Source organism: Alligator mississippiensis, chromosome 1, assembly GCF_030867095.1.
Source record: "Alligator mississippiensis isolate rAllMis1 chromosome 1, rAllMis1, whole genome shotgun sequence".
Taxonomy (NCBI): Eukaryota; Metazoa; Chordata; order Crocodylia; family Alligatoridae; genus Alligator; species Alligator mississippiensis.
In genome coordinates this window covers 165,754,544-165,771,638 of record NC_081824.1, presented here as the reverse complement: position 1 = coordinate 165,771,638, position 17,095 = coordinate 165,754,544, and the positions used below count along the sequence as shown (strand labels likewise).

Sequence of the window (17,095 nt, the reverse complement as noted above, 5' to 3'; positions counted from 1 at the left end):
GTCCTGCCAATTCCTGATCAATGTAGGGTCCAGGAAGGATGCAAAGATAGTTCCACAGCATCTATTTATTCCTCAAATCCTGGTTAAATAAAACCTTTCGTATTGTATGTTTTATAACATCAGGATAAGAATATGCCTATTTTGATCTTGTCCATTTTATGTTTCAATTGTCTCCTGCTAGGAAATAAGTTGGAAGAGTTTCTGTGAAGTTAGAAATCTTCTGCATAGGAAATGAATCACTGTATTACATCACTTGCTGCTTAATCTAGCAGACTAGAGCATGCCATAAGCAGTATATAGACATACACACATAGAGCTATATTATAGTTTGGACTATGTACCCAAAGAGAGAGAGAAACTTCTTAACTCAAACCCTTGTATGGGTATTTAAGCCTTTGGTCCAGGTATGCCAGGTAAGCAAGTTTGGCTTCTGTGCTGAGCAAGATATCAAATGTCAATGCTGAATCTCTACTGATTAAAGTAAGGAACTGGATTTCAGAGTTTAAGGTCTCACTTGTTTTAGCACATACAAGTTAAAATTCCTCAAGTGTAAGATCCTCAGTTGTTATATGAAACTGACTGATTCCATACTATGTGGCCACTAAGATCTCTTTATAGCAATTCAGATTTTCATGGAATTGGAGCCTGTATCCACAGTATCTAGGGCTGTTTGAAGATGTGCATGCCACACATTGATCTTCAGTAAATTGAAGTCCTCCCTGTTGCCTTGAGGAAGACTTTCTATGAATTTACTCATGAAAGTCTAATACAGATAGTCTTATTTTGCCAACAGGGTTTTCTAATTAGTGGCTCTTATTTAGATGGCGAATCACTTTTTTATCTAAACAAATCAAATTTTTCAGGCTCCTTGTCTTTTGACTGTATTCTGTGTTTACTTTGACCAGTTTTGTTTGCCATAGAAACAATCAATGAACCTAGCATGGAATGTGAAATTATCCAAAACCTTAGGAAGTAACATAGTGATGGACTGTCTGTTCTCTTTGATGTTGGTGCAAGAGAGGCAGGCATCCTCCATTGCAATTTATATACTTTATTGATGGGCTCTGCAAGACATCCAAGTAACGGGGCACATAGCAGATCCCAAATTGTGTGCGATTCTTTTTCCCCTGGAATCCTCACCTAGGATCTCCAACATGTTCTGGAATGTCTTACAGTCACCTGAGGTGGAAGTAGATGACACAAGCACTAGATCTTTATCCAGTGATGATGAGACTATTTGAGCCAGGACAGGTTGATACTCTGTTTGAGATTCCTCATTACAGCCATGAACAATCTGTTCATTTGCCAAATGACCAGGCTGAAGTGACTGAGTGACTTCAGGTGAAGGAGGGAGAGAAAGGAAGGACAGAAGCAGCAAATGGTTTTCCAGGGGAAGTGGGATACTAGGGGGCAGCATACCTCCTTCAGCCTGTTTGCTTATGGCAGTGGTTTTCAACTTGTGGTCTGTGGACCCCTGGAGGTCTGCAAACTATGCCTAAAGGGTCTGCAAAAGAGGACTATGATCAATCAAAAGTATGTGAGTACCCACACTTAAAATGAAAATGGGTCTGTATCTCCATTCAAACTTGTTTAGGGGTCTGCAAATGAAAAAGGTTGAAACCACTGACCTATGGTATTGAAACGCAACTTTAGATTCTCTCTCAGACTTAAACTGAGCTAAATATCTGGACTCAAAGGAGTAAGTCAGTGACATCTCTCTACTACCTTAGAGCCTGAAAAGGAGAATGATTTTTTTCTTATTTAAAAAGAAAAGGAGCTGTACCATATTTTTCTTATGCTGTGGCTGATGTTGGTGATGTACACATTACTGGTGTTGGAGCAGTCATGGGGGAGGCACCTTTACCACTGTTAATAGTGGAAAGTCTGGTACTGATGAGATAGTAGATTTTTAGATGTCATTTAGGATTTTAATATGGAATGTTTTGATGCCAAGGACCAATTTTTTTTTTTTTGATGGCATTGGTACCAGGGGAGATGGTTTCAAATAGATTGGGGTTAGAAAACTAGTACCAGAAAATTTAAATAGTACTGAGGGAACCAAAGCTTAAGATGTGGTGACAGATGCTTGTCTGGATGTATTTTAGGCTTAGTACTACCCTTCATCTGTAAGACTTGAAAGGATTTGTGGCTTCTTGAGGAAGAGACTGAGGGCTGAGATCTCTTTTTCTTGTGGTCCCAGTGCTCCTTCCTCTTCTTGTTGCCTAAGGTTTTACCAGACAAAACTAGACCTTTAGGAGTGGCTACTTCAATGCCCTGAACTGAAGAGGCAGCCAAGAATGCTTTTAGATAATGAACACTCAGAAATTGTTGCTTTAGGCCTCTCAGGGCTTGGAGGTATATACAGTGACCTGTCCAGTAAGAGAATTTTCCCTATTTGCGGGGGATGGGGCCTGTGTGATTCTGATATTCGACAGCAGCCAAATCTCTGAATCAGATTCGGCCGAATTGATTTGGGAGAGTGATTCAAATCACCAAATCGAATTACTGTCCCCTGAGTCAGCTGAATCCGAAGCGAATACTAGCCGCTTTGCACATGCCTACTGCATACTATGCAGCAGACCCTGCCTCTTAATTCCTGGTCCCACAAGGAGCTCCATAGGTCAGAAGAAGTGGCTCGCTTGGCTGGGACTTGCCTGTGGGTTGTACATTTGACATCTCAGTTTTAGGAAATGTTTTACACTTACCCCACTTCTGGACACAGTGAGCATTGGAGAGCCATCACTGTGAGACATTTTAGCTTTGTATAAGAACAATTTTTAAAGCCTAAAGATTTGTGCTAGTTGTTATGACTGATCACAATTTCAGAGCTAAGTCCCTGGAAAACAAGGAAGCTAATTTCCTTCTAAACAAAAAAGGAAACTTTAAAAATCTTAATTCTAAAATAAATAACTAGCAATTAAGTACTAATTACAATGTTTTGCATAACTAAGAACTGCAGTGAATGAAGAAGCTGACACTGTAAGTTCCCATTCCTAGCCCTGGGAGATGAGCAGGAACTGAGAAGCAGTTGGGGTCACTTATCTTAGTTAGAAGCACAATGATACTCAGGTCATGGGCAAATCAGCCAGTAAATACTGATGGCCAAAAGCTGAGAGAGGTAGTTAGTTGTGCTAGTCTGAAGTCTGGAAGAGGGCAGGCTAGAGATGAACCTTGCAGACTAAGCAGAGCACAAGCTTTTATGAATTCAAGCTCACTTCATCAGATTCATCAGACAGCATCTGATGAAGTGAGCTGGAATTTATTGAAAGCCTATATATATATATTACTTAGCCTATTAATATATATACATTACTTAGCCTGTAAGGTTGATATGTACCCTGCCTTCTTCCAAAAGAAGCTGGCCACATGGAGTAAAATATGTATTAAAAAACATTTTAAAAAGTGTGTTTTTTTTTTTTTACAATTATGCAAATTTTGCTATTGCTGATTGTGGCTAAACAGCAACGTGTATTTCTGAGAGAGGAGTATTTTTTTCCTGCAACCCACTGTACTGGATGTTTACTAAAAACTGTTAAGAAATACTGAGAGCATTCAATTCAAGCAAAATATCAGCTCTATTAACATGAATATTCATTCAACTTCTTATGCAAAGCACCATTCACCACACCAGACACTTGTTCCATGGGACTGTTGGCATTTATCTCCCCCAGATGCTATGCTGGTACTAAAAAGGCTGCTAATCTAATCTGAATCCAAGTCATTTTATGCAGCCTGATAATTCCACAGCTGAATGGAGATGGTTTGGATTCACCAGGCTGTTCACCACCTAGAAAAGTTGTGATGAATAGAACTTCACAGATGTTTTGATAGAGAGGTTAAATTAGCAAACTATAATTTAACACATGCATTTTGGCTTTACTCAGAAAGCTATGCGACATGCATATAGCAGTGTCTGCATTAATACTGTAGGCCCTGTGTCACGGCTATCAGTATGAATCAAAACATTTTGATACATCTTCTGAAGCTAATGAACCCCAGACAAAAGTTGGTTATGACAGATTTATAGCTGTAGAAAGACAGGGCTCCTAGAGTGCATCATCATAGTACTATGTTGTCCTTTCTGGTTCTTTACTATCAGGTCAAAAATGAGGATTCCAGTCCTCATCTCTGGCTAGGGACAGAAGTTACACATAAATCAGTTTAAGGGATCAGAAACTGGTTTGAACTTGTAACAGAACAGACTTCCAGTGCAAATAAACCATTTTCAAAATGGCTGAAACTGGTTTAAAATAAACCTAGTTGAATGTAGTATCAGACTTAAATGATTTAGATCAAACCAGTTAATGAAACTTGTCCCAGAACCATTCCTTGGTTTAAGTTAAATCAGAGCCCTCCAGCATGCTCTGTAGCCTGCTCCAGCAGAGAAGGGTTGGGGGGTGGGGCATGGGAAGGCAGGGACTGCTCCCTTCCTTCCCCCCCCCCCCCAAGCAAACCCCAGCTGGGGTCTGGGGTCAGGGAGAGGGGTTAAATCTGCCTTCCTGAGTACAGAGTTGCCCTGCCCGCCAAACTTATTGAAAGTTACTGCTGGCCACTGTGACTCTGGATTTGGTGACTCTACAAATCCTAGAGTCACATGGAAGCAGGAAGAGGAAATGATGAGCAACCCTGCAGAGTCCTGCTGCTGTGACTGCACTGCAAATCCCAGAGACCTTGGGGGCAGCAGGAAGAAGTGAACACACAACCCATGCTGGCTACGTGCCAGAAAGCCATGCTCTAGCACCCACCCAGCTTCTGGCCTGAGCAACTGCAGGCATGTGACTATTTCCTGATTCAAAAGTAAATGTGTGTTCAGTTGTTTCTCAGTTTAATCTCTGCATCTTAGACTAACCTGCAAAGACTGAATCAATTTAGCCTTAGGCTGTTTGACTGTTTGTACTTAGCCTGTGAGTTTAGCCCCAGGTACTCAAAGGGCCTTCTGTGCACGTGCGACTGTTAGTTCTCATGATAACTACAAGTTTCTGGAATTGGAACTTGTTGATCTCAACAATATGAATGTGTAGGAAATAGAACTTTCTCAGAATGACCCATACTAGCAGAATTTACTCTTGCATGGATTTAATGGGACATAAAGCTCAATATTTTCAGAATAAAATGCCAACCTAATTCTTCCTTCAATAACTTCACTCAAACCACCTATTTGAAGAAGAAAACACCAATCATAGTCGGAGAGGGAGAGAAAGGTAATGAAATTTGTGTTGACTTTAATACATTTGTATAGTGGTCAACTGCAAGAACTTATTAAACAAACATTTTGGTTAAGTGCCCAGTTGTGCCATACTTTCTCAAGATGATACTGCCACTGAAATCATTCATTCTTACTATTATGAATAAGTACTACCTAATGCAAATGGGAGACTCAAACTGACTGAATTTAATACATTTTTATACAGTACTTTAATGGATTTAGTTTGCTTTGCCAAAATTTCTTATCAGAATCACATTACATAATTATATATTACAAGCTGAAGCTTATTTAAAGGAGTATTTTTCTGCATTTAAGTAGAAATTGAAAGCATAGCCATGCATTTCCTGCTTACAGAAGCATATTAGGTATTTTGCTTCTACTTCAAAATGATAAATTGCATTATTTCTTGTATTTATCCTACAGAAATTATGCCTAGACCTTTGTAAACATATTGAAAAAGCTAGTTGTTAGCTTCCTTCCTACAGCAAATGGACATAGGGAGGAAGTACAGACCTTACAAAGTACAGTTAACAACTTCTGTCAGCTCTTACCTCTGTGGAGATGGACAATGTCATTTTCACTGGGTGTAGGCCAAATTGGTGCTTCGAGTTCATTATCTCCCCGGTGATTTGTTTTCTCAATAGGGATGTTGGTGGGCTCAGGTACATACATCTCTGCAAATAGGACAAATACTTTTTCAATAAAGCATAAAATCATCACTACTTTGCTGTATCTACATGTGGGTTCTGGGCTTTTTTGGATCGGTAGTCTTTTAACCCTCTGGATCTTACTGCTACTTTGGAAGCCCTCATCATTACTGCTATCAATTCTTTTTTATTTGCTAGAGTATTTTTGCTTGCTGAACACATGTGGAAGGTTATAGGTTGCTGTTTATTTCATACTGTACAGGATACTACTGCTTATAGCCCAGTGCTATTATGCCATTGAGAACTGTATGGAACAGCCCTCAGAGGCGGGTTTTTTTGGTTAAAATATTTTGTAGTAATATATTATGTCATATTACTTAGATTCCAAGAATCTGCTCCCATTAATCCCACTCCACCAACATTAAAGGCCAAGAACACAGCTGAACTTTCCCAATTGGTGTAGAGTTGTCTTAAATACCTCTTACTACAACCTCATTTGGAGTTCCCAATATATGAGATATATAATGGGTTTGAAAAGGGAAGAGCTGAAGCTCCTCAACTCACAGATGGTTTTTTAGAGGTTGTTATCAACTGACAGAAATAAAAGTACAAATCTGCAGTAATAGGTCAGGACCAGAATAAGGAAGTTGCAACAAAGTCCTTTGTTGGTTGATTCACTTGGACATATATAAGAAATTTTCCCATTGTATCAAAAGTATGTTTTTTATAAAATCAGTTTGGGAAGAAATTCCCAATTTGTGGAGCAAAAGAAATGCCAGACACCTGTAGATCTACAGAGGAATACAAATATTTCTTCTTCCATTTGACAATCGTGCTTTGCTTTCCCCTCTTCTCCCAAAATTTATGAAGAAGTCAGTTGGCGAGGAAAAGCAAGCAGTTAATTTTTGAATTCACAGTTTGTAGGAGCTATACTATTGCACAGTGTTTGCCTGTCTACAACGAGTATTTAGTTCCTTAATTATCCTGTGCTGCTGTTTTTTGTGATACAAGCAACACTCCTGATATCTTCAATATGCAGCACTCTGTATGAATCACAGCTTATATCAAAAGCTGATTACAATCTTGAAAAACAACATAACTTGTCCAATTTAGGGCTATGTTCTTATTACCTGGACACATGGGACAACAGCTTCCTTCAACATTGATAGGCTCTACACATGGGAGAGGTGGGCAACTGACAGTGGAGCAAAGGGTCTGACCCTGCAAACAGTAGCAATGTGTGCAGCTGTCAATGTCCCAACGTTCTTCATCTGCATATGTTTTTCCATTGAAGTGGCACACCACCTTCTTTGGTACTGTATCTTCTGTTGGGAAAACATAGCTGTGATCACTTAAAAGCAAAAAAGTTAAAAAATAACCCAACAAAGACAATCACTCTCATCCTCAACCCAACCCCCTTCTCCTTCAATGCTGACCAGCAAATAGAAACAAAATTATATATGTGCCTTTTCTGCTTCTTTGGAAAGGTACAGTTGGCCTGGATTTTTCATTTCTTTAATTCTTTTTTTTTTCCTTTTTCTCGTTAAATTTTCAGGCCCTGTCTCAGCTGGAAGACTCTGATGTCTGGAAAAATAGCGAGGTGGTGACATCATAACAGCCATGACATTTAAAGTTAAGCCATTAAAAGGGCAAGGGATTTTTAGAGAGACTTCTAAAAACTTACTGATTTCTATTAGTTGTACTAACACCTATTTAATTCTAATGCTGAGATGCACACACACACACACACTTTATATATATATATATATATATATATATATATATATATATATATAAAAAAAATGTGAGTGCATCTGTGCTTGTCTATTGCACAGACATTTACTCTCCAAAGAGTTTACTGCATTGATTTTCACTCTGTAGGCTGTGGAACACTTTCTGATAGCCTGCAGTGTTACTTCTGTCCTAGTAGTGAAACACTAGGAGGCACTTGTACACATGACATGGTTTTAGGTCTTAGGTTTGCATTCTATGCCCCTTAAATTGAAAGGTGGGTTTTATTTTTCCAACACTGTACATATGATGTTCTGGTGGTTGCAGGCACCCGCTGAAGGCAGAAGCGGCAAGGGGCCTGATCCTTCCCCCCCCCCCCAGTGGAGCCTGCCCACCTCTCCTGCAGCAGGGGGTAGAACTAACCTGCCAATTTGCCCGCTGGCCACAGGAGAGGTGGGCAAGGCTCTGCATAAAAAAAGGATTGGGCCCCTCACTGCTTCTGCCTTCAGCAGGCTCCTGCAGCCGGCAGGACTCCTGGGGCTGCCCGGGAACAAGCTGGCTTGCCTCTGGGGCACTGCAGGGAGGTGGCAGAAGGGCAGCTGGGTGTGCTGGAGGCCAGAGAAAGTGGCGGGGATGGTGCATGGGGTGTTGGAAGCTTGAGCGGACTCCAGAAAGCAAGCAGCCCACCCAGGTATCTCTATGTCCTGTTCCTGCCCTCTTCTCTAGCCGCCAGCACACCCAGCTGCTTTCCTGCTCTCTCCCCATGCTGCCCCAGCGGCAAGCTAGCCCATTCCTGGGCAGCCCCAGGTGTCCTGCTGGCTGCAGGAGCCTGCTGAAGGCAGAAGCAGCGAGGGGCCTGATCCTTTCTTTCTGCGGAACCTGCCTGCCTCTCCTGCGGCCAGGGGGCGAGCTAGTGGCTGCAACATTCCAAGTTCCAACGTTGCAAACTAAACTACACTGGGATGTAGTTTAGTTTGCAACAATACAAACTCATTTTAAACCACCAAAACTTTTGTACGTGTAATGCCATTAAGCCACATAAAGGGAAATTTTCATCATGTGAGCATCATGACATTGTTGCATGTACAAGTGCCCAGGGAGTTTTTAAACAGTAGGTACTTTGTATTCTGAACACTCTTAGTGTTGACAGTACCCTTTTTATTAAGCAGAGTTAAAAATTAAATAGCATCTCTCTCCCCAAATACGAATTACATAGCTCTCCATGTTGATAGCTTCCCTTCTGTATGATCAAATGTGCAGAGGATACCAAACTTATGGGTAGCAAAAACAAACAAAACTGCACATTGCAAAGTGACCTAGAAATTAGGACAGCGGACATCATATTTTTCCATATAAACACAATTGTTACCAAGAAGAAGAAATAAGTGTAGGTTCAAAACTGGGAGAATCTCCATTATAACATGTGGTTCCCAATATTAAAGCACTTGCTAAATATTAGCTTAACGTTAATGGACATTACATGTGGAAATTCACAGACACTAACAGTTTAATATATCCTTTAGAGTCACCTCTCAAATAAAATTATAAGGCTTATTAAATGATTTTGCTCGGCAGACCTACAGTTTACAGTTGTATTTATACTCCAGTGGCATCATAATAGACTGATATCATCCAGAGTGTCTGGGATAGTAGCCAGATGAGTAGTACAATACACCCAGACAAAGTAAAGTGAAATGTAAAAAGGAGAAAAGCAAGAGGAAGCACTGCCAAGTAAACACTAATGAATATAAAAGACTTGTTTTAGGTTATGTATACAGGTAATTCAAGCTATGAGCGATTCAGGCTATGATTTCTACAAACGTTAATGAAGCTACATTGCTCTTGGATGGAAAGTCTTCAAAGTGAAAAGGGTGGGAAGGTTAGAGCAGTAAAAAGGCAGGTGTAATTTCTAGGGCTATGCAAAGCTTTGGTCCCCGATTCGATTTGGCAGAGATTTGGCCTGATTCAGTGGCTGAATCCCTAAATCAGAATCAAATCAAGAGACCCTTTAATCTTTCTGAATTGATTCGGAAAGATTTGGCGATTCGGATATAGACACATCTTTAAATGTTTTTTTCTACATACCTCTAGGTACCAGGTGCCTTGTGAATACTGTGATGGTGGGGCGGATGGAGCATCCCACAGAAGCGCAGGGGGGTCCCCAGTGCGCTCAACAGCAGACCCGGAAGTGGACCAGAAGCACTTCTGGGTCTGCCAAGGAGTGTGCTGGGGGGGCCCCCAGGCTTGGTGACTGGTGCCTCCTGGTTCTGGGAGGGCACCCAGGGTCCCCCCGTGGCCAATCGCTGAGGCGGAAGGGGACTTGGGGGAGGTGGGGGTGGTCCCTGCATGCTTGGTGGCAGGCCCAGAAGTGGACCGGAAGTACTTCCAGTCCACTTCCAGGTCTGCTGCCAAGTGTGCAAGGGGCCCTCTGCATTCCTGTGGGACACTCCATCTGCCCCACCTTGCAGTGTTAATGAGTCGCACCTGGTACCTCGAGGTATGTAGAAAAAAACATTTAAAGCTGTGTCTATGTCTGCATCAGCTTCAAGTCTTCAGATTCAGCTGAATCAAATCAGGGACAGTGATCCAAATCAACGAATCGAATCACTGTCCCTAATTCGGGCTGAATCCAAATTGAATATGGCCTGTTTTTCACACCCTAGTCATTTCTCTGACAAGTGGAGGCTAAGAATGGGCTGTGCTAGGCAGAAGTGGAAAAAATCCTAGTGAAGGATAAACTTCAATGTATTTTTCATTTCAGCTCATTTGAAAGATTGCATTTTGACTGATACATGAATCAACATGAAAGAGATGGAGATTGCTGTAATGAGTGGAAGCTTGGAAGAGATGCACAGGTAGGAAATAACACACAAAAGGACCCCTTTCTTCTTGCAGCTTCCACTGGCACCGATGAAAGAAATTTGTCATGGCCAGCCATTAATGAAAGGAGAAAATAAAACCTTTCAAATACAAGTACAAGTAAGACTTTATTTTCTCACTTATTAAATATCTACTTGTCTCCTGGAAACTAAGAGAAGTTTGTCTTCAAAAATTAAGTCTATGTTGAGTATAAAAAGTAAATTTTAGAAAACTTAAATCTATACTACATCTTAAGTGTATAGTAAATCTAGTGTTTAGAAGCTAACATGGTCCGGAACCAAAACCAGAATGGGGCGAGGGGTGGAATCCATTGTTTTCTGGAAGTCAGAACAACTTGGGAAGGTTCTGGTCCTGAGGATTTGCCTACCAGATGATTTTTCAACTGTTGTTTAAAGACCCTATAATAAGAATGCTTCAGAAATCTCAGGAAGTTATTTCAGAGCAGAATAACAGGAAACATATGAAAGCAACATTTTAAGATATAAACAACAAAGAAAACTGAAAGCTGCCAAAAAGAGACATTTTTTATAAATGTTCCAAGTTTTTGTTTTCCCCTGATGCCTGCCCCACATTCATATTAGCAACAGCAAGAAAACAATCTGTAGCCAAAGGAATTGAAGTTACCATACTGCCTCTTTTGTGGACAAACTGTCATATTAGGAAACCTTAAATTAGCAAACATGTTATTGTAGTTGAAATCAAATAGTTAATTATATATACAGTGGGTGTATCTACATGTGTAATAAATGTGTCTGAATAAATTCTGGCACAGTTTCCATTGGAGTTTATTGCTCCTGGGTGCAGCATTTACATGCATGCCCAGGACTGTAGCATGGTGAACTGGGTCGGAGCAGCCCTGGCTAGCAAGGGCCCTGGGAGGGTCAGCCTTCCAGGCCAGAGCTGCTTTGCCTTGGCTCAATGTGTCGCAGAGGAGATGACTGGAGCACAAAGGTGCTATAGTGCGGGGCTAGCTGGCAGGCAGCCCCTGCACTGTAGCACCCTCATGCCCCAGCCAACCCCAGTCACTGTCTACACATGAGTTGCAGTGCACTAAATAACTCCGCTGTAGGATAGCAATTGTGTTGGGCAGTACTATCCTATGATGGAGTTTATTAGTTTATTTCGATCTAAAAGCATTGCACGTGTACGCAGTAATGCTTTACTGCGGAGCTAATTAGTCAACTCCATAGTAAAGCGTACACATGCCCCCAGTATAAAGAAAGTAGAACAATGTCAAAATACGAGAACACACTTATCTACAGTCTCCATAAAAACAGTTTTGGATAGAAAATGTACTATAATTTGTCATGTACTATGATAATTTGTCATCATTAAAAGTAAATAATCATTAAAAGATTTTATATTTGAACACCACTTGAAGTCTTTTGTTTTTATATGTTGGATTGCTACTGTTAAGAAATGGCAAATTAGCACATTTTAGCTGCTCACAAATTTACATGTTTGCAATACTAACCTAGTGCATGAAAATCTGAAAGTATAATTCACTAAAAACATGACATAAAACCCCCCAAATCCAAAACAAAAACCCAAACTAGCTAGGTCATTTCCTTTTCCAAGATGATGCAAATACAAAAAGTTAGCAACATATGTAACAGAAAAACTTGCAGGGGTGTAGGTTGTAGCCATGTTGGTCTAAGGACATAGGCAGACAAGATTCTTTGGGTGAATATTGCATCTTTTATTAGACCAACTAAATAGTTGGAAAATGTTTTTCTTAGAAAGAAACTTAGATATTTAAAAATATAAGATGTTACTACTGAGTAATAAAGTAAGGACATGGGGAAAAAAAAAAAGGAAGAGACTGGCCAATTCTCTTCCTTTTGTAAAAATGTACATTAGTCTTAGCTTCAATTCAGTCAACAGATTTTGAATGGTGTAACTAAAACAGAACCAGACCCAGGATTTGTAACCCATGTTCCCTTTTACTGTAATTTGTAAAAGAACAAAAAAATCTCATTACACATGGCTATTTTACTAATTCTCATGAGCCAAAGATCAATCTGACATTCCTAGCACTTACCTTTCTTTAATGTCAGATATATTTAATAGCTGATTATTTTCTTTATCTTACCATAAAATATTTATTTTAAAATTCAAAATATCTCGTATCAAACTGAAGGAGTATCTTCATTAACTGGTCAGAGCAGTTGCTCACTGTGGCTGCTTGCAGACATGGGAAAAAAACCCAAAACGATGCTTTACTTTAAAGTTGGTGCATCCCATGCCAAGCCCAGCATATACCCAGAAGAGGCAGCGTGTTAATTGTACCCAGCTTTCCCCACGTCTGTAGAGATCGAGCACTTTAGTGGGGTTTTTTTAGCATTTTTATCTAATAGCCAATTGAATCAGCTTTAGCTGAAAGCACCAAAAAGCCCTGCTGAAGTGCCCAATCTATACCGACGCTGCAGAGCCAGGTCAACTAATGAGCACAGCTTCCATTAGAGCACATTTTCTTCCCCACATCTGTCCGTACCCTTAGTCTCAAAACAACAATTTGAAACTTTCATGTGCAACAGCTACCCCCTTCCCTCTGCAGTCAAAAGGAGAAGAGACAAAAAAGGCCTGTTCCTTCAAGGTAGCGAATAGCTTCAACTGCCATCAGTGGCAAAACTGGGCCAAGGCGACTATGGCACCATCCCAGGAACCTGCCTTGGGGTATGGAAAAAAAACAGCTGCTGCTGCAGCTGCATAAGCAGAAGCTGCCACTGGCTGTGTGTGTTGCAGCTGTTCTGGATAGCTGGATGCATTGTTAGGCCTTTAACTCCCACTGACTTATTAGGAATTGGAGACATCAAGAACCTCATTGCATCAGGCCTGGAAACTTGAATGAAATCAGTACAAAGAAAACTCACAGAAATAGAGGGCAAAAAGAAGGAAAAGATATTCATACCAACAGATTATGCATATCTTAAGGAAACCTAAATGGGACTCCTTTTGTTCCGCATACATCAGTCCACAAGTGACACTGCTCACTGGACTCCTAAATGATTATGCTCTAAATACTTTTCAGAACAGAGCTAAACATATCCAAGAGACCCCATCTAACTAGTTTCTCCTTTCTGAACTTAGAGGCAGTTTGAAAAATGCCAGGAGCAAACCTACAAGACTGTTATGTATCTCTGTAGGGAAACAAATAGGATGGTCATTAAACACAAAATATGCAGGAAAAATGCAGTCAGAATTGTAAGAGAAGTCTCTACCAGAAGACAAAATGAGTGTAACTCTAGGTTCTTACACAACTATTAGGCATGTTCTTGGCTTCTTTAAAATGGATAAATGGAGAAGACATGCTTACACACTGACTGAGGGCAGTCTTTGCAAAGTCATAGTGACTCTTGAAATCAGAGTAGACTATGTATCCTATCAGGCTCTTCCCTTCATCATATGGCATAAGAACTGCCAGTGGGTAGTAAAAGAGGATTATAACAGTAAGAAAGGGGACTATAGAACACAGAAGATTGATAGCTTACTTGGCAAGGTTTTGAAACAAATGGTTCCAAAACTGAAACTTTTGCTTACACTGTCTGGTTGCATACTTAAGGAAATTAGTGAGTGCTGGAGGATGTAATGGGAAACAGCCTCTTTGACAAAGAACTTCTTGGACAAAAACATGATGATGGAGAAAATGTGGCTCTGGGGCTCATGACAACTTAGATCTTTGTTATTCCAATCCTGCATACTTCAAGCAACACCACTAATTTCATCAGACACAGCCTAAAATGGCCTCCCTCCTGTCCCATTATTCTAGCTGAGGTCTGAAAATGATGCAACAAAGTTGCTGTGGCTTCCACATGCAGATGAGGATTGTATAAATCATGTTCATCCCTACATGGATGAAGGCTCTCTGGTTTCAAAAGAACAAGTTTAATGCCTATTGTGTAAGTATACAATTTATGTATTGTTTCACAGTGAAAAATGCTTGGCTTTTGATACACTCAGTTGAAAATGTGCTTTAAAAAATGTTTATCTATGTTAATACTAGTTTCTTATGTTACTATGTGTTAATCTTTGACCAACTAAAGGGGAAAGTTAAAGCTGAGAGTATAGCACAAATTACAGGAAGCCCTCACTATTCATGGGTTTGGCATTCATAGTTTCAAATATTCACGAATGCTGAACACACTTCTTAAATACACTTAAAGGAGCTCCTTGGGAGCTCCGTGCTTGCCGCTGCCATGCTCCTGTCGCCAGAGCACCTGTGCCCCCCGCCCCACCCGGGGGCATTGAGTTCATTAATGCAGTGCCTTATTCATGGATTTTGCCATTCATGCGGGATATAAGAATGTATCCCCTGCAAATGGTGAGGGCCACCTGTAGTTGGGATGAGCAGTAATGGAAATCCAGTGGGGGTTTTTTAGACCTGTTAGATTTGAAGCACTGCTTGGAAAATGCCAGCTTTAATTTTCCTTATTTTTCTGATACAAAGAACTCAGGTAGACCATAACAGATCAGAATGTTTTAACACCATGAATTCCTATTTGAAATCTCTGGGTTTACCTTGTAAATAATGTTTGCACACTTAAGAGTACTAAGTTTGTGGCACACTGGTTGAGAATCACTGTGCAAGACTGTGCACTTCCAGGTTTCCTACTATTTATAGTTTGAGTTTGATTTATTTTTTCATCCTTTTCCTTCATGACAGGGAAGTTTAAATATGTTTGTATGTCAGAATCTATTTGAATATTTCAACATTAACTAATTTTAACTATATATTACTTTGTAGATAACAACAGGAAAAGGAGATTGTAACCCCCTAAAAATTTAGGAAACCTATCCTTTTTCATTATAATAATTCTTTTGACCTTCAGTTCAGAAGGTAACTTCTCCATTGTTTGTGGCAGGACTTTGATATTTAGCTGGGAGAATGCTAATGCATTCTATGCGACTTTTCTTTGTCCTTGAAATTGGAATATGCTAACATTTAAATTTTTTTAAATGGTGGGCTCATGTTACTGCTAAAGCAGCAGCAACAGATGCCAGCACTGTTCTGGGAATGCCCGGGAGGTACTGGAGCAGATTTGGGGGTAGGGAGGGAGAGGATGGGAGAGGAAGAGCAAGAGAGAACAAGAGAGAGCGTAAGAGAGCTTTCCATTCCCACCCTTCAGACCCAGCAACAGGTACTACCAGCCCATCCCTCCCCTTGAAAACAGCTTTCTTTTGTTACCAGTTAATGTTGCAAGTCCTGCAGCTCATATAGCAGAGTTCTGCATAGTTGTGCTGAACATTCAGGTTCAGACCCTCCTGGTTTGATAGGGTGAACTGCTTAAGCAAAGATATTAAAAAGCCATTCTTTTGTTACTAAAGATATTTATTTAAACTATCGTAAAAAAAAATGGAGGGATATTTCAAATAGGGCTATTCTTGGCCAAATGCATATTCTAATCATAACCACCCGATACTGCTATACTTCAAATTCAAATCCAGCTTGTGTCCACTACCACAGTAGGGTTTTGTAATATGCTTAGTATTATTTTCCTGTGAATGTTTTGTACTATTTCTCCCAATTATACTAAACTTGCATTTTTCCATACTAAATTTCATTATTTTTCTTTTTATATTTCTAAAATGTATATACTAACAACACATCCCCAATTACATTCTATTACATATGATCACAAACAAAGTTAAATAGAATTAATTTTTATGTAAAGTTTCACCAACTGGCTTAAGTAAGGGGCATGGTGGCAGATGAATGAAGGATCTTCCTATGGAACCAGTGGCAAGAGTTTAAGCCTCCATTCAGACTTGTATTTAAGACTGCCACATCTTGTTGACTCATTTGTAAATGGGTACCTGGTCATTCAGGAAAGGGAGTGAAAGGCGGCTGCATATCATATTAGCCATATCACTCTCTTGAGTACCGTTGGCTACAGAAACCAGTACATTTTAATCGTCTTTATTGCGGGATAGGAGCATGACAGTTATTCTGTGGTTTGTTATCATAGAGTAACTAACACACTGTAAATTCACACCATTAATTTGTTCTTGTCTACATAGTTGTACATTTTTAAAAAGATAGCCTCTCAGTTTTGGATGCAATTTGTGTCTGTGTTTCTGCATTCCTATATAGCTTGTAATAGCTGTAAATCAGATAGCTGGTGGTTCTGTATTTGAATTCTTGCCCATAGTTCAATTGCAAGCCCAGACTGCACCAATACAAAAGTCCTTAACCTGAGTGAAAATATAAAATCTTTTTTCTTATTCCCAAGAAGCAAGCTATTAAGTATTTTGTATTGGCTTACCGATACAATAAGGACAGCACTGTCCCTTTCTCAGAACGGGTCTTTCGCACGACACTGGTGGGCAAGATTCAGAGTAGCAGCTAATCACTCCATCCATGCAAATACAACTAGTGCAGACATTGGGTTTCCAGGATTCAGCAGTCAGGAAAATATCTCCTTCATCATTTTTGCAGTAACTAGGCATGCTCTCATTGTTTGATGAAGAAGGCTGAAGAGGTTCATCTGTAAATATGAACAGATTTATTAGCATAAGTAAAGAACAGTTACTCAACTTAACAGTTCTTTGAGATATTCTGTCCATATGTCCTACTTAAAGAAAGACTAGAATAGTAGAAAAATTCTATCAAAACTTAAAACTTATCTGGAAG

The 17,095-nt window shown here is 40.0% G+C and overlaps 1 protein-coding gene across 1 annotated transcript in view; it reads right to left on the bottom strand.

The window, feature by feature from the left end:
• Positions 1–17,095, bottom strand: part of CRIM1 (cysteine rich transmembrane BMP regulator 1) — a 379,726-nt gene that overhangs the window by 11,666 nt on the left and 350,965 nt on the right. Inside the window, exons 13-15 of the mRNA XM_006265483.4 lie at positions 16,728–16,949; positions 6,984–7,178; positions 5,758–5,880 (exon numbers count right to left, since the gene is read on the bottom strand). Coding sequence (XP_006265545.1) covers positions 5,758–5,880; positions 6,984–7,178; positions 16,728–16,949 — 540 coding nt within the window. The remainder of the gene's footprint in view (positions 1–5,757; positions 5,881–6,983; positions 7,179–16,727; positions 16,950–17,095) is intronic.